Genomic DNA, 23,090 nt, shown 5'->3' with positions numbered 1-23,090 from the left:
TTTTTTTGGGGGGGTAAATAAGCACATTGACACTACGTGGACACAGGCATTGGCTGGCACCCACATCACTCACCTGGCCACACTGCCATACACACTCAAAGTCACACATATGGCAGTAGAACAGAAAGATGGCGACCTAAAAATAACATTTACGTCTCACATGCACGTTCAAATACTTGATTAGTTGCAACTTCCTGTCAGTTTGTATCTTGATGATGACAAAACAAATGTTTTTTGCTTTTTTTGTGCCAGGGATTCAAACGTGCACCCTCCAAGTCTTGAAACCTGCCATTCGTCCACACTCGGGCCCGGAGAATAAGCGTGCCTTTGAGAAGCTCAACAGAACGGTAGCGCCGTCCCGGCCAGCACAGGTCGCGACCCCGAGCCGCGGCCCGAACATGATCCGTCCGCCCGGCGGGGCTCGGCCTGAAAGATAAGGAAGCGGACGGCCCCCAGGGGCCCGACCGCCGCGCCGGCCGCAACTTACTCGCTCGCTTCCGCGTTCTAACCTGACAACTTTCGTGATTTCAAGTTCAAAATTCCACAAAATCGAGCAGTTGAGCTCACTGGCAAAATGCGTTCTCTGCCTTTGAAATACTTGCTAACAGGCTAAGCTGCTCACAGAGAATACCGTCAAAATAAAAACAAAAATTGCATCAAAAGGTTTGAAAGACTTTCACATCAAGCACGTGGACCGAAGTGTGCGCCTTGGAGGTCACGTGTGTCAAGTGCCTTGCCCAAGGACACGACGACTTGGGGAGAGCGGCTTCCAACAGTCCAACGTCTCGACACCCTGAGCCAAGTCAATGTACAAACTTTAGTGACAAGCGGGTGCGAAAATCGGTGAAGTCAAACAAAACAAAAGGTCGCGACTCGAGTGGTCAAGCCCAACAAAACCAGGAAGTCAGGCAGGATTTCAAAATAAAAGCCCCAATATGCCGCTAGCCTAGTTAGCTTGCTGCGGCCGACGGGCCACGTCCCCCTCGTCCGTCTCACGTGTCGTCTCCCGGGAGTGACAATTTTCTCCCCCCGCCCGCCGCGTGGAATGCCGAGCTTCCGTAACGGATCCCGATCCGCTTCCGCTGCCAACTGACGAGCGCTCCCCAGGCTGACCGGCGGCAGGAAGTCAGACGGGTCAAGAGGCGCAGACGTCGGCGTTGACGGATCCCGACAACCCGTGGAGACGACCTTCGCTAACCAAAAGGTCTTCGCCGGCGGCCGCTCGTCCGCATCTGTCAGGATTTGCCATCGTCAACGAGTGCTTTGACCGTTTTGGGCTTTCATTTGAAATCCAAGTCCAAAGATTCCATGTTGCCATCATCAAAACACCGAAAAATCACATTTGACCTGCTACATCATGACGACTTTTTTTTTTGGGGGGGGGGCACTTCATAGTCCTTCTTGCCTGGGGCGTCTACAAACACTCACGAGTGTGCGTGCGTGTGCGCGCGCGCCCGAGGCTGACAGCCGCCGCGCATCATCCTGTGTTTACATTGCAACACTTTCTACTCACACACATGCTCGTGGACCAGACAGGTCAAAGGTCAGTCTCTGATGTGCGTGTGATGTCATCCAGGTGTGCAACCCGTGTCACCTCAAACCAATTTCTGGGATGCAGAAAATGATGATGATGATGTCGCGGGTGGAAGAAAAGAAATTTGGAGCAATTTTGCCCGTCATTATTTTTTGTCGCGGGTCCACTTTGAGTTGAATCTGCCAAAATGGAATCCTGATACGAACACTTCAGACAATTTGTTGTCAAAAGCATCCAACGCTTGCGCAATCGCTCATCGTGCCTACGTGGCGCGCACGCCTGGCAAATGGATGACATCATAGAAAAGCCAAAAGCTGTTGTGTCGCGAGCATCTCGACGTTAGCAAATATCAGCATCAAATCAAGACTTTCGATCGTCTGCCGTCTGCAAAGACTGAAAAACGTCCAAGTAAAAAGTTGCTTTGGCGTGCAAGTGACGTCATCGTTGAGCACATTTCAATCACGTGAAACCAAATCTCACACATCAAAATGTCAAGGTGCAAATGTGGAGAGTAACAAAATATGAGTTACTTCGCACCCCCTGCATGATGATGATGACGTCACAAAGATTCAAATATATTGCCTTCCATCAACTCGAAACTTTCTCCCTCATGCTCGCTCTCTTTTTCTCACGCACTTGGCCGTCCGCTGCGCGTGCACGCCGCCTACTTAACATATCGGCGGTGACGTCACAGGCGAAGGTGGGTCGGCAATAAAAAGGCGCGCCGTCCGTCACGTCGCTTCAAATTCGCGCTCAGACTTCAGCACGGACGAGGTAAGCACGCGCACGCGCCGCACTTTGTACGCGCCGCCTTGGGGTGCCGCTGGATCAGGGGGAGGGTGGGGAGGGGGGGTTGGCGACCGGCGACCGGCGACCGGCGACCGGCGACCGGCGACCGGCGACCCGGGTACCCCCCGAAGCCTGCTCGCAAGGTGACGGACGCGACGGCGCGCGGGCGGCCGTCAAAGTGTTTGGAATAGTTGACGCCGGCGCATCCGTCCGCTTCCTGCGTGCACGCGCGCACACGTCGTCTTGACGCCTGCGGCGCGTGCTCGCCGCAGGGGGCCCGATGCGCGCCAACTTTCTCTTTCTTATCTAATATCGAACTTGGCGCGCGTGCGTGCGTGCGTGGGAAAAGGCAAGCGCCTAATAATTAATTGAACACGTTTGGAGTATTTCTTTTCACTTTTCACTTGCCGACATTTGCAAAATTACGTGTGTGTATTTTCTACTCCTTCATTTGTTAAATAATGAAATGTTCAAGCCGTGCCGATGACGTAAGAGAAGCATCAAAAGTTGAATACAAGTCAAGTGTTGTAATCAAATCAAATTGTGATTTTGTTGACGTAGCAAATGAGCAAAAAGTGACCGCATGGCGCTGCCTGCATTTTATTGGACTGAAGTCCAACTTTTAATGCAACTTTTTTTCATGTGGTTTTGAACTACAACTGCCGTAAAAATGATTTTTTTGTTTTTTGCTAGTGTATTTGAAGAAGAACTTCAACATGTAACTTTTGTAACACAGTGGACTGTTTTACTACAAACAAAACAATTCATTGTTTAAGATGTACAATTCATTTCTTTTTACGAAGTAGACTTTGGGGGGGGGGGCGGGGGTTGTGGGGGGGGTTCACAAAGAAAATCTCTTGCATTGTGTGAACACTTGATGCTACTTTTGATGTAGTGGACTTTGGCAGTCCCTAAAATGTGGGCATAAAAACCCGATGAGGGAATCGTGAATGACGCATTCCCGACTCCCTCATCACCAACACAAAGATTTTGGACAGATTTTTATTTGATTTGTACTATTTTTGTGGATTGTTTAGAAAGGCCACATTTGAAGAATTGAAAAAAGTTGTATTTAACTTGATACGACTTTTCAGTTTGGAATCATCCGTTCCGTTTTAATCAACTTTCCGTAAGTGCTCTTTTTGCTGAGCAATCGACGGGTTGAAGTTTTGCCTCGAAATATTGCCGGTTGACGATTGCTGAATGACGGACGCTCAAAATTCATCGATCGTTCCTTCTTGACTTCATTCAAGGAATTGAACGCGTACTTTTGCTTTTCCAAACTATGTTTTTGTGTTCGTGTCCTTTTGGTGCGTGCGTGCTTGAAGGCGCGCCGGAGGGGAAGAAGGCGCGCGAGTGTGGATGCTTTGCCGTGCGGGACGAGGACGACATGTTGCCCGCTTGGCACTTGGCCGACGTGCGGGCGCTGCCTGGCGCCGTGGCGTGGCTGCTGTGGGCGCTGCTGGCGCTGACGCTCACGCGGATCCTGTGGACTTTGCGATGGAGGCTGACCAGGGACCCCCGAAACCCGCTGCCCCTCCCCCAGGGCTCCATGGGCTGGCCTGTGGTCGGAGAGACGCTGCACTGGCTGGTCCAGGTGAGCGCACGTAAAAACACATTTTTTCCCCCCCAAAAAATTTCCATGAGAATGAACCGACAATTGAGAGTCACCCAACGGAAAAATATTGAATATGATCATATCGAAGCAGAAATATTTTGTCTAGTCACAAGTTGCCTTGACTCGCACCTTTTTCCATCATTGCGAATTTTTCATTTGGCCTTTTTGGCAAAAAAGCGGAGTTGCGAGTTCTTTATGATGCAGTAAAGCAGAGAAATCACAACGACTCGACTGAGTGACGACTTTTGGATGAGCAAAAACAAAAACGAGTCTTTTGATAGTGTTTGGCGATCTTGTCCAACGTCAAATTGCCTCCCAACAGAGACCAAGTCCACCTTGTCAAGTCCAGACTGATTGTCTTTTGTCTCTTGGCGACGGGACTCATCTGTGATGTCCGCGATGTTGCGCAGGGCTCCGACTTCCACGTCTGTCGGCGGCGGCGCCACGGCAACGTGTTCAAGACGCACCTCCTGGGCAAACCCGTCATCCGGGTGACGGGCGCCGAGAACATCCGCAAGATCCTGATGGGCGAGCACAGCCTGGTGTGCACGCAATGGCCGCAGAGCACGCGCATCATCCTGGGACCCAACACGCTCGTCAACTCCACCGGCGACGCCCACAAGAGGAAGCGGAAGGTACGGGGCCGAGGAAGTCACTTCCAAAGCGTTACCAAAAAAATTAATAAATAAATAAAAAGGAGACCTTAACAGCAAGCGGCTTTGACGTGAACGGCGGCGTTGCCATGTTCGGTGCTCGTCGTGGTCGAGGTCGTCCTTGGTTAGGTCGAAATGTGCGGCCAATTCCTGCCAGCAAATTTGAGCCGAGGAGACTTTGACGGCCGGTCCAGAAGCTTCCCGTTCTTCCCCACTTTTTTCTCACGGTCATGTTGCAAAGTCCGCCATGAACGCTCGTTTGATTTCCCAGCAGGATTTTCTGCTGACGTCAAAACGTTGATCAAGTCCCAATCGCAACTTCGAGCAAAAACGTTGAAGTCATCGTGTCGGGATGCGGCGGCCAAAGTGCCTTCAAAGGTCGCACTTGAACTTTGGAACTCTTTCCGTACTTTTTGCACAACTTGCGGCGGAATTCATTTGACCTAAAAGAGGTTCTGCCGCTTCAACGGTCTCATACGGGCCGCCGAATTATTGATTCATCTCTTGATGCTTTTTTGATGAAGTCAAGCGGATTCACAAAACTATGTTTACGATTTCAAATTGCTAGTGCAGAAAATATCAAACGAAACGGATCCTGATCGAGTTAGCGGTCCGCTCTACGAATCGGCTCGATGATTGTTTTCCAACGTAAAAGCAGAAGTTAACGAATGTCTTATTTTGAAGAAAAAAAGCACAATGTTTGATTTCATGGAGAACGACAGAAAGCCGACAGTATTTGGCTGCGAGCATTTCCACAATGTTGAACTTCAAATATTCCAAACGCTCGCGGCTTTCAATTGATCATCAAAATAGTTGTCAAAAATGTGATCATCAATTGCTTGCTGATTCGTGGTTGAACCTCTAATGATGACCTCATGACAGCAAGTCGCCGGCAAACAATCGATCAGCAGACGCTTCAAACGGGACGCGGCCGCTGAGTGTCATCAGCAGCTTGCAGCCGAGACCGGAGGAGTCACAGAAAGGCAAATCAAGTGGAAATGTGGTCCATTTTCAGCTTCAGCTTCAATTTCAATACGGAAACAATCAACAGCCTCGTGGCTGCTCACCATGCATACCACCACCCGCACTCTCACTAACGTGTTTGTTCGCACAGATTCCCCTTGATGCTTTTTTTTCCCTCCAATTCAGCGGCCCAAACAACACAAACACTCAATGGAGAATCGCTAACAATATCCCGCTCTGTTGATCAACAAAACGCGTCAGGTTTGCCGTCCAGTTTCGTCGCAAAAGGCCGCACGGGGAGCGTTTTGCCGTTTGCCGCCGCGGTGACGTGGTGCGTTTGTGCAGGTGCTGGCAAAAGTCTTCAGCAGAGGCGCTCTGGAGTCGTACCTGCCGCGTCTGCAGGAGGCGGTGCGCCGCCAAGTGGCCGAGTGGTGCGCGCGGCCCGACGCCGTGGACGTGTACGGCGCCGCCAAGCTGCTGACGTTCCGCATCGCCGTGCGCGTCCTGCTGGGGCTGCAGCTGGACGAGGAGCGCGTGGTCTACTTGGGCGCCATCTTCGAGCAGCTGATGGACAACCTCTTCTCGCTTCCCGTGGACGCGCCGCTCAGCGGCCTACGAAAGGTCCGCCGCCGCCGTTCGGCACTTCCGTTTTCAATTAGCCACTGGCAATCAAATCCATTCGCGGGAAACTTGCGGCTAACAATAGAAAGACCGAGTTTGTGTTTATTTCAAGCACTCATCGAGGCCTCCAAAAAAAATGCTCGGTCCAGCACACAAGCGTTGTCAATAAATGAGTGCTGTCAAAGTTCAAGCGTGAATTGATTAATTCAGCGCAAAAACGGATCGCATTAATCATGAATGAACTCCGATTAATCGCATTCATTTTGACCATAGATGATCCTTAACGGCGTGAGGGCGGAGGCTACGTTTAAGCTAGCACAGCTTGTGTTTGAGCAATAAACACAATTTTGTGCATTCAAGTCAAGCATTTAAAGAATGTTTGCGTGTCACATTTAGAATATTTGCTCATGTCAAACTATCGGGGTCATTTTTTTTTCACGTTAAATTATGCAAGTAATGAAATGATTAGAAAAAGAGGAGCGTTGAAGACGTCCTCATAACGTTAAGAATGAACGCATAAGCGCTGCTCCCCAAATTTGGTGTCGATAAAAAAGCCATTTATTACTCAGCGATTAATCGTGATTAATCGAAATTCTAAGATGAATCTGATTTGAAAATGTAATGTTAGACGGCTCTAAAATCAATTCATTAAAGAAAAGCTTGTCGATTGAAGCGTAAAGCGCCGGCACTCGGTACGAGCCGCGTTGTTAACGCGCTTCTTTTTTCACCTCCATTGTCGTCGTCGGGGTCCTGACGGATGGTTGAGGTTTACAAACTGCCGTGGTTCTTATCAACGCAGGTTAGCAAACTTACAGCTCACGCAAACCCGATCCGAAGAAATCCAAGTCAGTCTGGTTTCCTCTTTTTGTATTTTCATTCTGTTCATGACGACTGAACATGGAAATGAAAAGCGATTTGACTTTTTACGTTCCTGGTGGATGTTGAGCAGTTTTCTTTTTTCCTGGCAGGGAATCAAAGCCCGAGAGATCCTGCACGCCAACATGGAGAAGATCATCGCCGAGAAGATGGAGCAGAAGCACCAGGAACATCTGGACGCCTTCGACTACATGTTGTCCAGCGCCAGGGAGCACGGACACGACCTCAGCGTCCAGGAGCTCAAGGTCAGCTCACGCTAGCACGCTAGCACGCCGCAGACTTTGGGAGGAATTGCTTTTGAGATCTGGACTCGGACCCTTGGATGAGGCCCGCCTCCAAAGGCAGTTAGAATGAGCCGAGAGGGTCTTGGTTTGGGTCGGGATGTTTTCAAATGTGGACCGCGGTCCCAAGCAAAACTTCTGTCTGACCTCGCAGGAAACGGCGGTGGAGTTGATCTTCGCCGCCCACTACACCACCGCCAGCGCCTCGACGTCTCTGCTGCTGCAGCTGCTCTGCCACCCGGCCGTGGTGCGACGCCTTAAAGCGGAGCTGGACTCTGAAGGGCTCGCCAGCGCCGGGGACGCCGGCCAAAGTCCTCCACCCAACTTGAGCCTGGACAAGCTGAGCCGGCTGCGCTACTTGGATTGCGTCATCAAAGAGGTTCTGCGCTTCTTGCCGCCGGTTTCTGGAGGCTACCGGACCGCCCTGCAGACTTTTGAGTTGGACGTAAGTAAGCGTCCGTTTACCGCCGACGGCGCCTTCGTGGCCACAAATCGGAGCGAATGCCACAAATCGAAGTTTGTTGACATGCAGATCTTTGAGGCGGCCCCACGGCGGCCCCCTCATCCTTAAATGCCCCTCGGCTGCCCCCGGCGTGCCCCCAATTTGCACAGGAGGCTTTGTGAAGATGAAAACCATTTCAGAGGAATTCCCACAAGACTATTGTGGTCCACATTGGGCTATTGGTGCCGGTCTTTCTCAGGGTAGAACTGGTCCACAGTGCACAAGCGTCATTATGTGTGTTCAGTCAAGCTGATCTTTGCAAAGCTTGAACTAGCAAAGCCCGGCGAGGTAATTGGGCCCGAGTTAAGAAAAAGCTGCTGTCGAAAGCAGAAAAACCACAAGAGACGACAACAAGTTTCCTCTTGCAGCTTCTTTCCAAACAGAAACTCGGCCCACACAAGTTTGGTTCTTCTTCTGGAGCGGTCATGTTGTTGGTGCGAGTCTTTTAGCAGAAATATTGCAACGTATTTGTTTGTCTGCTTCAGCCGTCAACGTGTTTCTGCAGCCGCTGACTTTGACGCAAAATGGGGACGTTTGTCCATCTTTTGCGCTTGTCCAGCCTTTTCTTATCACGCTGCAACAATTTGGAAGAAGAATCCAATCGTGTGTTTTTGCCCCTCAAGGCTGCGAACAGCATTCATTAACGATGTCTTTGTTTCTTTGCGATTCATCTTCAACTGCCGTCAGAACGGTTGACTTTCTTTCCACGCGGCGCCGCTGACATCAAGTTGTCCGTGCGTGTTTGTGCTCTCAGGGCTACCAAGTCCCCAAAGGCTGGAGCGTCATGTACAGCATCAGGGACACGCACGAGACCGCCGCCGTCTTCCAAGCCCCGGAACTCTTTGATCCGGACCGCTTTGGGCCGGAGCGCGAGGAGAACCGCTCGTCCCGCTTCAGCTACGTGCCCTTCGGCGGCGGCGTGCGCAGCTGCGTGGGCAAAGAACTGGCCCAGATGGTCCTCAAGACTCTGGCTGTGGAACTGCTGGCCACGTGCAAATGGACCCTGGCCACCCGGGACTTCCCCAAAATGCAGACGGTGCCCATCGTGCACCCGGTCAACGGACTGCACGTGCGCTTCACGCAAAACCAGCCGCTCCGCTAAGACCGAGCGGGTCTTCGGGGCCGCTCGGTCTTCGTCATCAACTCGTCGTCACACGTAGCAAGACGCAGCTTGCGCTTTTCAGGACTGCGTCCGCTGCAAAACGCGTCCGTCTCATTTGGAAGGCTTGCCCTCCTGCAACATTCTCACCTGAGCAACACCTGATGTCATTCAGGACTGATATCGACACACACCAAATACGGTCTCAACAAAGCTTCGCACCCGATGCCAATCCACATTCACACCGGAACTTCATGAACACACCTTTACGTCTGATATCAACACACTTTCACACCCGATGCCAACACAGATTAGCTTCTAATAGTAACACCTTCACCTGCGATAAACCATTTTATACCTGCTCATGACAACGTAGTATCACACCTGACGTCAATCCGCATTCGCACCCCCGTGCACAGAAATGTGACGTGAACACGGGTTCAAACAGCCGCCATCAACACGTTGGCACCTGAAGCGGATCCGGGGATGTTCCCAGGAGGCATCGGCACGTTTGGGCGGGACCCGTGAGCAGGAGGAAGTGACGTGGTTGGCAGGTGTGCCTAATCAAGTGGCCAGCATGTCTGCATGTGTGTGCGTGCCAAATGTAGACGTTGCAATACGATGTGTGTTTCCGATGCGTGTAGGGAGGATGCTGTGAAATGATGATGATGATGATGATGATGATGGCTACAAATAATCCCCGTTAGCACTTTCTCAACTTTGTTTATTTACTCTTTGTATGCGTGTGTGTGTGTAGATTGTGTAGATTGTGTACAGTTGCTGTTAATGAACAATTATGTTTTCATCAGGTGACTTTTTTTGTCTTTGTGCACAAACACTCGCACACACTTTGGAATGTCAAAGCATGTGTGCGTTCATGTTTATATGTGTCGTGTGTTTGTGTGCGTGTGTGATGTGTCTGTGTGATAAATGTGAGCATGCGATGTGTGTGCGTACGTTCGTGCGTGCGTGCGCGCAGGCCTAACGAAGCGAGCGTCGGGGGCCCGTCAAGCCGTGCCAAGGTCGTTATCTGATGGACTCGCAGTGGCTGCGAACTTGGCCAGGTTTTCAAGTGGGAGTTCAGCACGGTGCCACCCGGCCACCCAGCGGGGTCAGTGGCCGGTCAGCTGATGGGGGCGGGGCTTGCGCGGGGATTTTTGGCCTGGGAACGGCGGGGGGAGCGACGACAGCGCACGCTGGCCAAGCCGCGCATTACGCAACTGACCGTAGTTGATTTCAGCCTCATGCGCGAGTCCGAAAAGAAAAAAAGGCAAACATCCGTTCAAACACATCAATTAAGTGAAAAGAGGAAGCGGCGGTCCGATTGGTGGCCGGTGAGCGCAGGGAGGAAAAACGGGAGCTCGTGTCACTTCTGAAGGGAGATTGTTGGCCGGTGTTTTATGGCAGATTGGTGGCAACCGGCGACATTTCAACGGCGGCAGATGACTGGAACCAAAATTGTGCCCGGCAGGCAGAAAAGCGGCACGTCCACGGCAGATTGGTGGCATGTAAGATAGAGGAAGAAGAATATTGGAAGGTCAAATGTCAATTGTTGGCTGGTAAATGACTGGTTAGCGGAATGCACGGTTGTTGTCGTCTCAAGTGTACGATTGAAGCCAAAGTGATTTCCAAGTTCAGCCAGTGAAGTCAGAGCAGCGCCGGAGGGAGGAGGAAGAGGAAGAGGAGGAGGATGAAGAGCGAGCGGGGCCACACAGCTGTACAGCATGTAATTATCCGCTTTGTCAGACAACATCTGTTAAGTCGGCATTCCGGGACGAGCAGCCGAGCGCCGACAACCACACTTCACCCTCCGGGTCACCGGGTCAAAGCTGCCGTCGTTGGACTTGAACCAGAACATGACCTCTGACCTTCCCAGATCGTCTCAGGCCCAAACAAGTTCAGCTCAACAAAGCCGTCGATCCGACCGTGGAAGATCTCAAAGGTCACGACGGCGTTATGGAGGAAGCGCGTCGATGACGAAGACGATGAAGACGACGAAGACGATGAAGACGATGAAGACGACACGCTCAAGGTCACGACCCCGCAGGCACGGCAAACCACATAAGCGGTGTGTTCACACCTAGACGTTCTTCCGGTTGTCCTTTTGACGGGTTACTCGAGGTCAACTTGTTGTCGATGCTCACACAAATCAATCAAACGCGAGACAATCCCACAAACGTGCACGAAAACGTGCACGGAAACTTTGCCAAAGCGTCGCAAGGCCACAAAATTCTAGCACATCTTTACAAAAGTCACAACCATTGGAATAAAACGACAATTAGAATGCAATACAGCTGCAAACCCTTCAATAAACATTCAGCTTACTTTTACTAATAATCAATGAAGCGGATTTGGAAAAAAAACACGTTTTCGTTTTCATTTCCAAAACTGATGTCCACAGAAATTGATTGTGAGGACGTTATTGATCCCAACGGGAGAAAATGGTCAAAAATGTTTTCCAAAAGTAAATGCAAAGTCTTGTTTTTTCACAAAGGTCATTTTTGCCCCAAATTTTTTTTTTTATTCTGACCATGTGGACAATTGTTGGTGGAATAAGAGTTCTAAAATGCGTCAATTCATTTGATAATCAATTAGTAGTTGATGAATTGTCAGACTTTTCATGATGAATCTGAAAGTGCGACTGAAAGCAAAAGCAACAATGAATAGAAAATAAAACTTTGCATACGAAGACGAGTGTCCAAAAAGTGAAAATGAGTGAAAACGTGGACAAAATAAACATTTGACATCTTTTGATCCGACGAAGTCGCACGACTCCGGATGGCAAAATGTTGCTAAGAGAAAGCTAAGAGTTGCCGTGGCCACGTCTCCCCCGTCTTCCTTGGTGGGCAAAATTGGCACAAGCGCAGCCCGACTATCTTCACATGAATATCAGGCCCGACGCGTCAGCCGTTGTTGTTGCGCAAGGTGGAGAAAATATGCCAGATTTGGAATTCATCTGCGCTCTGGCCAACGTTGCCAGCAAGAAGCTCGAGTCGGCATTTCCTGGACTTCCCGATCCGGCGGGACTCGTTTATTTTGTTGGCTTTCACCGACAGCAACAATCTCAAATCGCTCCCATCAACATTGTCGCTGTGATGGTTTTCGTTTTTGAAGTGACTCCTGTCCAAATCCTCCCAAAGGGTTTCTGGCAAAAGTCGAAGCTAACGGGCGCGTCGTAAACGAAGCCCAAACGTCGGGCCTGCGACTTGTCGGGACGCATTTTTCCCGGGAAGTTTGTCTGCGTGCCGCATTCCAGCGAGCGAGCGCTTCAAGACTTCACCTCATCCATGAACTCGGTCCGGCGGGGCTGATGGAGGTGCTCCGCGTCTCCGCCTCTCGCAGGTGTTTTCACTTATTCTGCCCGAGTGGAGCGCGTGGGCGTGGCCGGGCTGCGGCGCTCTAAGACCCGAGGCGGGCGTGTGCGCCGTCCCTGCTGCGTCTCGCCCGTCCTCCTTCCTGTGGTGGCCTGCAGGCACGCACGTGCTCCTTCCTTCCTACGCTCACGATTTTTGACTTCACTTCAGGTTAAAGGCAGATTGGTGGCAAGTTAGTGGAAGAAAAGGTTGGGATGCGGCAGATTGGTGGCATAGGAACGGCACATCAACTTGCAGCTCGCGCCAGTTGAACGGCAAATGGGCTCGTGGAAGAAAAGGTGGTGGTAGGTCAAAGGTCAAATAAGTACAAGGTCAAGAGAAGACCGCTGTCAAGTCTGTCACGTGAGTTGCAGGTTCAAAGGCAGACTGATGGTGGGAAAGTGGAAGGGTGGTTCCATTTGTGGATGTCAATTGCAGATGACTTGCAAGGTGTGATAGTGCAAAGGCCGATTGGTGGCAGGTAAGCGGAAGAGAAGAGTGTTCACAAGTCAACGGCGGGTCAGTTACAGGTCATCGTTGCGGGTTAGGCCAGCTGTGCACGGATGGGCGATGACTTGAATGGCGATAACAATTGGTTGTCGAAAAGGAACGCGGAATCCACATTTTCCGCTTCCGGTCAGAACAGGTCACAGCTGGCAGAGGACAGTTTGTCCGTTTGCTTTGTTTGACGTTCGTGTGACATGTGGCGAGTGCACATGCGTGAACGATACATAGGTGGCGAGCGAGCGGCTACGGCTAACGCCGCGCTGTTGGCCAGCTAACGTTATGCTAGCAAGCAACAAAAGGAAGCTCGTCAACTCGGATGCCAAAGCTGGGACACAAACCCGTTTAGCGCTAGCTAGGATGATGCTAGCAGCAACCGAGATGGCTTTCTAATGAGTCCACAGGCAAAAAACCTTCCTGGGTTCTGCCACGGGCCAGCGGACGGCGTGGGATGCTGGAGGTTCAAGTCAATTAACAAAGTCATCCTTTGGTGCGGCAATGTAGGCTACACTCCGATATGTTGGAAGGAAATAAGCAAATATGAATATTTTTTGCTTTGTAGACATGCTCAAGATGAAGCACTTCATTGGCCATTTTCTTTCTATTGGTTTGACTCATTGCCGGAAAGTGAACGTGGATCTTTGGTGCGAGCGCAACAGATTAGCATCCGGCCGACTGCCGTCAAGCGACACCTTCGCACCTCGCCGTGGGCGGCAAAATTGTCACAATTGGGGAAGGGCAGCGGGGACGGACGGGGAAGGTCCTGACGGCATTCCCGCGTGTGGCTTTGTGCCGGTCGGCGGCGCCCGGGCCAATCCAAACAGTGAGGGGTCGCGAACTCCGTGCTTGTCCAATGGCGAGATAGGTGACGCGGCGGCGGTGACGCGGCGGCGGTGACACGGCGGCGGTGACACGGCAGCGGTGACGCGGCGGCGGTGACGCGGCGGCGGTGACGCGGCGGCGGTGATAGCGACGGCGGTGACGCGGCGGCGGTGACGCGGCGGCGGTGACGCGGCGGCGGTGACGCGGCGGCGGTGACGCGGCGGCGGTGATAGCGACGCTCGGGAAGGACAACAAACGGAGGCGGTGACGCGGCGGCGGTGACGCGGCGGCGGTGACGCGGCGGCGGTGACGCGGCGGCGGTGACGCGGCGGCGGTGACGCGGCGGCGGTGATAGCGACGCTCGGGAAGGACAACAAACGGAGGCGGCGACTTGTTCCGGATCATTGGCTGCCGTTTTGCCAAAGGCGGCCTTAGAGACCTTCATCATCGGCCTCATCGTCATCATCCCTTTGCCGCTGCCGTGTCCCGTTGGCTTGTTGAAAAGCAAGTGACAATATATTTCAAGCCGCACACGCTTACACACTTGCAACGTCATAAATGTGATTACGGCAACCCAAGTGGACAAAATGAAGACCTGCAGCTCACATACTGATTGGTGGCAATTCAGTGGACGCTTCAAACTCTAAAACGCTTACAGCACAAATAAAAGCACAAACGCTGGGATGCTAATTTTGTCAAACGTGTCTGACGTAACGCTTGCACGAAACAAGGCAAATCTGTAAATCTGCTTTTTCCATTCTTTAGCGATCAGCAGTACAACAAGTCAGTTGGACGCTAAATAGTCTTTCATTTTTTAAGACTTTTCAACTCTCAAACCCAAACACAAGTCCAGTTATCAACAAGCCATTAGTGTAAGCAGGGCACATCAGCGAAGGTGCACTCTGAATTGCAGGTGTCAACCCAAAAAAAAAAGAAATTGTAAAAAAAAAAAAAAAAAAAAAAAAACTCACCCTGAGCAATAAGCGTAAATCGAATGGAAGAAGTGGCCTGCCTCACTCAAAGCTTCTCCAGGGGAAATACAGTACATGGCCTTTTTCCACACTGAAAGAAAAAACAACCAGTTGGCGAAGTCAAAATTCCAATAAACAAGGAAGTATTCAACAAATGAACTGAAATCTTACTTATTTGTGAACCTTACAACTTGTATTGAAACTCGCCTCCAGTACAGAAAGAAAATCAACGCGCTTGCTTTGTTGTGCAAACTAACATTGTTGCTATACATGTTGTTCATTTACATTTTTCACGTTTTCTGACAGTGTAGGATGATCGTACACTGGATTGGTCGCCTGTCGATCGCAGGACAAACAAGTCAGTCGAGGAGAAGTCAACTCAGTGAAGCACTACACTAACTGGTCTGGAAATCAAACCTGCAAGTACCAACTTTTGAGTGCAGACAAACGCGGAGCAATGGCGCCATCTGCTGGCAGCTTTGGTGCTGCGACAGGCCTGCACGCACACTTCTTTTTTTTTTTTACCAGCACCAAATCCGAGAAAACAATTGTTGTTTCATGCCGTTTGTAATAATTAAGTTACGAAAATGAGTATGTCTTTGAGTGTTGTCTTCTGTTTGTCTAAATGAATAGGTTTAAAGTAAAATGGCATTCATGATTGCACGGTGTCATGTACTTTAATTCGTCTAAATAAAGTTCAGTTAAACCGGAATGTAAAAACAAAACTAAAAAACATTGGTCACTTCGTAAATTAAACTCAAAATACAGTATAAATGAATGAACGAGTTTACCTTCAATTTGTTTGTCCACGGCGGTTCCTTCGGTTCGGTTCAGTTCCGCGTCGCCTTTTTATTGGAAGTTGGCTGATGTAATAATAATAATAAAATTTAAGAAATAAAAATAAGACGTTTGTTAGCATTGCACTTTTGTGGTTAGCTTCACTAAGCTAATTGTCCGTTGACCTCCATTAACATATGCTAGGTGGCACATGCACACGTACATTACCCTCACCAACGTTCACGCCGCTCACAAGAGCTTTAGTGACAATCTTGTGACAAAAAGGTGGGGGTAGGATTCATATGTGAGTGTTTATGATGCCCACGAACAATTTATTGATAGCTTACGTCGTCAGGGTCACACTTAGTGTTCCTTCTCTTAACTCAAGTGTATTCTGCGTACTGTATTCCCCGTACACAGATGTTACTTCCGTTCAATCGCACTGACTTTCAAAATAAGACCGGATGTTCACGTTCACGCTTTTACATCTTTCCACATTGTGTTTTACATTGTTATCATGCAAAATTATGCAAATAGTCATTTATAAAATGTCTACTTATAGTCAGAATTTATAATCCAAATGGATTTTTGAAAATGACTACTCAAGAAAAATAATGTTTTACTTGATTGAATCCAGTTTCATCAAACCAGTGGGTGGAAGCAACAACGGTCAAAATAACAACTCAAAGATATGACTAAAATCCACATATGGAGCCGCCTCTGCCATCAGAAATTCAATGGGAGAGATTGGCAGCGAAGCGAGGCAAGAGGAAGTAGGAATGTTTTGGGGAAATGAGACGATTGCTCATTGACAGTGGCAGTGCTCGTGGAAGAAGGTTCAGTTGAGAGGGCAGAGGTTATCAGTCCTAAATTCCCTTTCGAGTTTATCGCCGCATTTAAGTGAATATGCAAGGTGTAAACTAAAGTAACTAAAACGAGCATGTTTCTCCTCCTGAGGTCTCTCGTGCATGCTGGTGCCGCCATCAGAAATTCCATCGAGGAGGAGATTGACAAGTGGAGCGAGGCAGGAGGACGTAGGAATGTTTTGGGGAAATGAGACGATTGCTCCTTGATGTCATCATTTGATGCAGACGTCTATTAAAAAAGACTGAAGAACGGGAATGAGGAACCAAATGAATCCAACAGTAGGTGGCGCTAGTGTGTCACATGACTTGAAGGCTCTTCTCTGTGTGTTTGACTTGGACCGTGGACGGCGTTGTGGACTTGAGACCGCACCGTGTCCACGATGCTTGAACGTGCACGCCGTGTGGCCACAACAAAGTCCGCCATTGGCTCTTCAGCCTGGTGATCATGTGACCTTTTGGCACCGCCTTCTCGTTTTGGGACGTCGCTCAATTAGGTCAGACGTCCCCTCCTCTCAAGTGGGGGTGAAGTGCCAAGGTTCCGACTCGGCCAATCCTCACATCTTTTCAAGTCACTTTATCTTTATCTTCATCTTTAATCGCGCACTAAACTTTTACGGTCGTCTCGCCGACTTGGTTGAGGGTGCGGTCAGTTGCTAGGCAACCGCAACAATAACACCGCTATCTATTTGACTTTACGTCCCAGCATGATCCTACGCGTGGACGCAGCATGATGAACCCCACGCTACTGTGAGTGAGTGAGTGAGTGAGTGAGTGAGTTGCATCAAAATGATCGATTATCAAATATAAATAAATAAATCATCAACCAATAAATAATATTGACAACTATTTTAATAAGCCAGCAATGGTTTAGTCAGAGCCGAACTTGTTTGACGTCAAATTGTCCGAATCTTCTGATTTCAGCTTCTCAAAAGTAAATATTCTCTGCATTTACTTTGAAAAACAAAAGAGTGCCAAGTGAATCTGTTTCAAAAGGTTTGGTGAATGCAACGTCAACCCTCTCGTATGATATTGTGCAATTGTTGTTTTAAGTCACAAAACAATACCAAATAAATAACAATAATTGGTTAGTAAATAATAATGGTGCAGTGGGATTGTTTTGCAATGCAAAACAAAATTGTATCTGATTATTCGATTAATCAATGGAAGAATCGATAGAGTAATTGATGCTAAAAATATTCAATAGAGTGAGTGCGTGATCATGAGTGAAAATGTGTGTGTGCGCGTGTGTGTGTGTGTGTGCGCGTTGACCTGAACTAAACCCTCCTTGCACACCGTGGGGTGACATGAGGTGTGTTTTATTTTATTGCCGTTTGTGTTTATGTTGGACTTGTGCCTCCAAAGTCAACAAGTGTCAGGACAACATGAGGACAAAATGGCCCCCAAATATCCCATCCATTGATTTAGTTATTTATTATCATCAGGTTGAGACATTGCAAGTTGTTCTCTTGGTCTTTATTTAGCAAACGTCTTTTGAGTGAACGCGACGGGATGTTGATACTCAGTATGACATGGATGTACTTTTAATATTCACGTAAATATTTCATCATCACTGTCATGGAAATAGACTTTCCTCCGTGTAAATAATTATATTATATGACTGGAATGTATTTTATATAAGAGTCCACATGTCAACGTCCATAATGTCATTGCTCGCTTTGGCTATAAAAGTCCAAAGTTGACAATTAAGATCCAGTTTGGCAGAACGGCTTCAGGCCTGCGCGGTCCCGCCTGCCACCGCTTGGACTCAGTTGCCAGTTGAAAACCGCCGCGGACTTTGCCATACTGCCAACAGTAGAAGACAAATCGATGGCGTTTGTGTGAACAAATGTTGGGGTGAGCCCATTTGGGTTTTTACAAAGGGGGCCGAATATCTGTTTTGGGAAACGTGTCTTTACTCACGATGTCACGAGATGGCCGCTGCTGTGCAGGACCAAAACGGCCAAAATTCTAAATCAATCAATGACTAAAAGTGAAAATAAAAACGGATAGAAAAAAGAATAATTGGAAAATTAAATATAAAAACAACAACAACAACAAAATATATATATATTATAATTTTCGAATGATATTTTTTTCCAGATCTGTTTTTATTTTCACTTTTAGTCATTGATTTTGAATTTGGTCCTCCATACTATGCACTCCAACTCACAGGCAGACACACACAAAAAAATAAGAGGACGACAGCATGTGAAGACTTTTCAGGACACGCCAACAAAAGAGCACACGAGGACAAAGATGCAGCAAGTCATAACGAGACCAGACGACATTTCAGGACTCGAGCAAAAAGACGCCAAGAAAGTTGTTGTTTTTTTCTCAAGTGAGTCCAAAAAGAGATTGCGTGGCTCTTATCTGCTCCATAAAAAAAGTGTATGCAAGCACAATTGTGTTGTCTGATGTGAACATTTCCACCTGCCGTCAACCAAAAGCGTCTCTGTCCTTATTTGTCCCCAGGCGGACCTTCCTGCAAACTCAAACCTGCTCAAACACGCGTTTGCATTTTTACCATTTGCAACATGGCCAACAATTTTATTTTATGTTTGTAGTGTTTGTAGTGATTATGTTTGCACCTTGACATACAGCAGACAATTTTGGGGGTGACAACAAGCAACAGTTTAGCAAATAGTGAACAATCTTCAAAGAAGGCTTCGCGTTTGTTTTTGTGGCCACTCCCATCTGAAGTTTACACCAAAACTAAAGAGAATCACGACAAGCGCATCCCTTTTCAGTTGACGAGCTGAATGCTAATGCTAATGATTGCGATCATAACTGAAGCAACCGATGCCTCGGGTGGTCCCGAAGGCCGTGGGTTCGATTCTCAACCCCTTGTGACCATGTCATGAGGAGGTCAAATGAGGAGAAAAGTGTGAGACTAGTGAAAATGCATTTACCATTGATCACAAAACGTGCAGCAATACATGTAGACCGACACTTGGACAGAAGGCATAGTCACGTGATCTTTATCCTCTGCATGGAACCGTAGCGTACGGAAATTCTAATCGAACGTAAAGGCGGCCGGGTTCTGAGGTGTGCCGACAGACTCGGGTCTATTAGTGGAGCGCAGAGTTCAAAGTAAACTTGCTGGAAAAGCATTTAGCTGTTATGCTGCTTGCAAATGGAAAAAGCTGCCAACGGAAGTGACGTCAGCCCCAAGTGGAAGTCCTTGGGGGCCACCCACGGGCGCCATCTTGCTCCCTAGCACTACCAGTGCTTGCCCTTGTGCACCTTAGTCGTTGTGCAGTTGGTTTGTTGTGCATGGGAAGTGAAGCGAGTTGGCCAGCAGAGGGCGCCAGGCGCCTTCCAGTCAGCCGCAGGCCATCCGGGCGCCAACTTGCTGCGCACCTCGCAGAGGACACGCCCCTCCCCAAAGCCAGCCCGGCCCCGATTGGCCGGCCGGCTCGCCCGCTCTCTCCCCATTGGCCGGCCGGCTCGCCCGCTCTCTCCCCATTGGCCGCCACGGGGAGCAATGCGGTGCTACAAAACCAGCCGAACGGAATCCGCTCGCCACTGAACCCACAGCAGCAAGGAGGAAGAGGAGGAGGAGGAAGACGACGACCACCACCACCACGACCACGACCACGAATCCGCGCGACAGCAGGCCGGGAATGTTCTAGAAAAAGCTGACTTGAGTTGGAGCGCTGGGTTCCGAGCCTTCCTTGTTTCCATGAGTGCTGCCAGGTGAGATTTGGAGCACTTTTGAAAAGTTGTCCGCCGCTCGTCACGTCGCTTCCGCTTGGAGGGCCAAAGTTGACAGCTGACAAACCTTGTCGCTTCTTCTTCAACTAAATCGTCTCTTTTGAGCTCGAGAAGGAATTCCATGAGAAGAAATAAGATTCCGATGAGGATCCACAAAAGTTGAATTGACGTTTGAATGATTGTTGCTTGTTGACCACAACTTTGTTTCAACAAGCAAACAGAATCCAGTGGCCAAGTCAAGTTTGATTGTTAATCACCTTCCGTTCCGTCATTAATCGTGCCCACGTTGGATGCAAGTCACTTGCGATCTTGTTCCTCTCAACTTTTGTTGACCTGATCGGCGGACAGTTGGCACGCACTCACTTCTTCTTTTTCTTTCGGCTCAAACGAGGTGAAAAAGTCATTTGAAATTATTTGTCGCGACATTTTGCCTCCTTTTTCTTCCTCTTCTGCTGATCTTACATGATGAAAAGTAGTTGAATATTTCATCTTTAGATCCCAGGCAAGAGTTGCCTCAAATGAACTTTTGGGGATTACGCACAAAAGACATACACATTTCTTCTTCTTCTTCTTCTTCTTCTTCTTCTTCTGCTTCTGCTCAAACAAGATGAAAAATAACAAAAGTCACGTTTTCAGTTGGTCAACGACCGCTCAGGATTTTCAGGATGTCAAGTTGTTTTCAAGGCATAATCTTATCATTCTAGGCGGAAGATAGATTTGCAAAATATTTGACTGCAACAAGCTGGTAAACTTTCCATAGCAAATGATTCACACACAAATATCTGCCATTTTCATGTACAAATAAATAAGTGATTTATTTGTAAATATTCAGTTCTGCTTGTAAAAAGTTGAATGTGCTTTTGCAGCTCCCGTTTTTTATGCTTAATTGTAAAACAAGCCTTCAATTGACCTTGTACGATGCGTTTGTTGAACACGACATTCAATTTCCTTCAAACTGGAAGTTGTTGACGTTAACTCGAAGTTGGCTTAATTAACGCAAGCAAACGACATTTGATGTTTTTGGGATCTCAATTGCCAACTTTGTTTTTTTTTTCAAGTTTTGAGTCTCAAAGCACTGATGAGTTTGTGTGGATGTTTGTCACTTACCGCTGTTTTCCCGTCCCATCCCGTCCCGTCCCGTCCCGTCCCGCAGCCTTCTGCCGTCCTTCAGTCCGTCCGCGATGCCCGGGCCGGTCATGCCCATGGACGTTTCCATGCGCTTCTACATCAGCCAGTCTCCTCCTCTTCCTCTGCGGGGCTTCCTCAGCTCCTACGAGGCTCCCCACCATCGGACCAAGAGCCATCGGGCCCAGCGGGACCGAGCGGCCGCCGCCGCGCTCCGACCCTGCCTCAGCGGCCAGCAGCGTGCGGCCCACGATCAGTGCTGGGGCAGTAAAAGCGAGAAGAAGAAGGTGGTGTTCGCCGACTCCAAAGGAATGTCGCTCACCGCCGTGCGCGTCTTCTCCAAGAACGAGGAGGAATGCGGCGGCGGCGGCGGCGGCGGCGGCGGCGGCGGCGGCGGCGGCGGCGAGGAGCTCCAGTTCGACATGAGCGACCTGGAGAACGCCGCCATGGACCTGAAGATCAGCTCGGAGCGCCACCTGGCGCTGAACTTCAAGCAGCCCTCGGCCGACTACTTGGACTTCCGGAACCGTCTGCTCCACAACTCGGTCTGCTTGGAGAACTGCTCGCTGCAGGAGCGCTCGCTGACCGGCACGGTCAAGGTGCGCAACGTGGGCTTTGAGAAGTGCGTCCGGGTGCGAGCCACCTTCGACTCGTGGGCCAGCTTCGTGGACGTGAACTGCACCTTCATGAACAACGTGTACGGCGGCCACGACACCGACACCTTCGCTTTCGTTCTGGACCTGCCCGCCGACATCCCGCCTCAAAACCGGGTGGAGTTCTGCGTCCGCTTCGATGTCCCGGACCGGACCTTCTGGGACAACAACGACGGCAAGAACTACGGCGTCAAGCACGTGGGCTGGACCGCCGCGTCCTGCCCGCCGTCCGCCCAGCACAGCAAGTCGAGCGGCGTCCATCTTGTGGACCCGGAGCAGCTGGGAAGCCCGCGCATGTGCAGCGGCTTCTTTCCCGCCTGGCAAGGCTGGAACCACGTGGACGCCGCCGTGCCTTACTGGTGAGCGCCTGCCCGCGCACGCCGCCACGTTACGTCCTTCATATTGAAGGGGAGCCGGGAAACTTCTGCACCTTGGACACGCCGATGATGTCATCAGAGGGCGCCTGCACCTTATTGCTTTACCTTCCGCAGCGGGTTTGTTGCGTCTTTGTGATTTGCACAGACTGTGTGTGTGTGTGCGTGTGCGTGTTTGTGTGTGTGAGGCTGCCAATCAAGTTTCATTTTATTTTGGCAAAGGAAGTCGTGTTGTTTGTAATAAAAGTTTCTATTTGTTGACTTGCCGCTCCATTTCTTTCTTAATTTGGGCTGCAGCGCAGTGCCTTAGTGTTTCGCGTGTCTGCCTCAGGGTTGTGAGTTTGGTTGGAGGTTCGAATGTGAAGATGGCGTGTTCGTTCTGTGCTCACCAGACGCCAGCCGATGGCAGGTCCCAAAAAAAAAAGTTTGAGACGTGCGTGACCTCTGGCGTCATACGTGATGCGTGTACACGCCTTCCGTGTGAGCGCTCAGGAAGAAGCGGCGCCTGCTCCATCTTGGACTCATCATCCAGACCAAAAAGAATCTCCGGCGGGATCTGGACTTCCTGCTGCCGCATTCCTGCCGGCTCACAGCTGCAATCCAACACGCAAACTTTCGCGTCGCATCAACAAAAACACATACTTAGTTCATACGTGTCACATGCACACAAAAAATACATTTGCATATCCGCCCCCCCCCAAAATGAAATCTAACATACGCATGATTTACACGTGTCAAAACGTGCATGTTGCATTCGTTACATTCACATGAGCGAAAATTTCACACTTTGAACGATGACTTGCATTTCATAACATGTTAGATGCATGTCACACACAAAAAGACACGCTTGACATGAGAACGCCATAAACGTGATCCGTGTAAGTACACGCATGAAACATACGTGTTGGACGCAAGCTACATCAACACGCCTATCACAAGAGGCACGTTTGTGCCCACACACACAAACATGCCGTTTGCATGTACGCCACACGCAT

The 23,090-nt window shown here is 49.5% G+C and overlaps 2 protein-coding genes and 1 long non-coding RNA gene across 4 annotated transcripts in view; 2 read left to right on the top strand and 1 right to left on the bottom strand.

Moving 5' to 3' along the window:
- LOC144061096 (uncharacterized) overlaps window positions 1-15,784 on the bottom strand; it is a 38,023-nt gene extending 22,239 nt beyond the window's left edge. For both annotated transcript variants that reach the window (XR_013296077.1, XR_013296078.1), the window contains exons 1-2: window positions 15,378-15,784; window positions 14,587-14,677 (exon numbers count right to left, since the gene is read on the bottom strand). This is a non-coding gene — a long non-coding RNA (uncharacterized LOC144061096). The remainder of the gene's footprint in view (window positions 1-14,586; window positions 14,678-15,377) is intronic.
- On the top strand, window positions 2,203-9,601 carry cyp26c1 (cytochrome P450, family 26, subfamily C, polypeptide 1). The gene is given in 8 exon segments (XM_077582014.1): window positions 2,203-2,308; window positions 3,652-3,920; window positions 4,352-4,576; window positions 5,903-6,178; window positions 7,147-7,299; window positions 7,490-7,780; window positions 8,592-8,933; window positions 8,935-9,601. Coding segments are annotated over 7 exon segments (1,557 nt in total). The 5' UTR covers window positions 2,203-2,308; window positions 3,652-3,713; the 3' UTR covers window positions 8,998-9,601.
- A 3,957-nt stretch (window positions 15,785-19,741) lies between the features above and the next one.
- On the top strand, window positions 19,742-22,356 carry ppp1r3cb (protein phosphatase 1, regulatory subunit 3Cb). The gene is made up of 2 exons (XM_077582909.1): window positions 19,742-19,925; window positions 21,097-22,356. Exons 1-2 carry the CDS (start codon window positions 19,912-19,914, stop codon window positions 22,082-22,084), a joined length of 1,002 nt encoding a protein of 333 aa, XP_077439035.1. The 5' UTR covers window positions 19,742-19,911; the 3' UTR covers window positions 22,085-22,356.
- The last annotated feature ends 734 nt before the right edge of the window (window positions 22,357-23,090 follow it).

The sequence above is a fragment of the Vanacampus margaritifer genome, chromosome 12, assembly GCF_051991255.1.
Source record: "Vanacampus margaritifer isolate UIUO_Vmar chromosome 12, RoL_Vmar_1.0, whole genome shotgun sequence".
Lineage (NCBI taxonomy): Eukaryota > Metazoa > Chordata > Actinopteri > Syngnathiformes > Syngnathidae > Vanacampus > Vanacampus margaritifer.
Note: the sequence above shows the minus strand (reverse complement) of the source record. Positions and strands in the feature narration are given on the sequence as shown.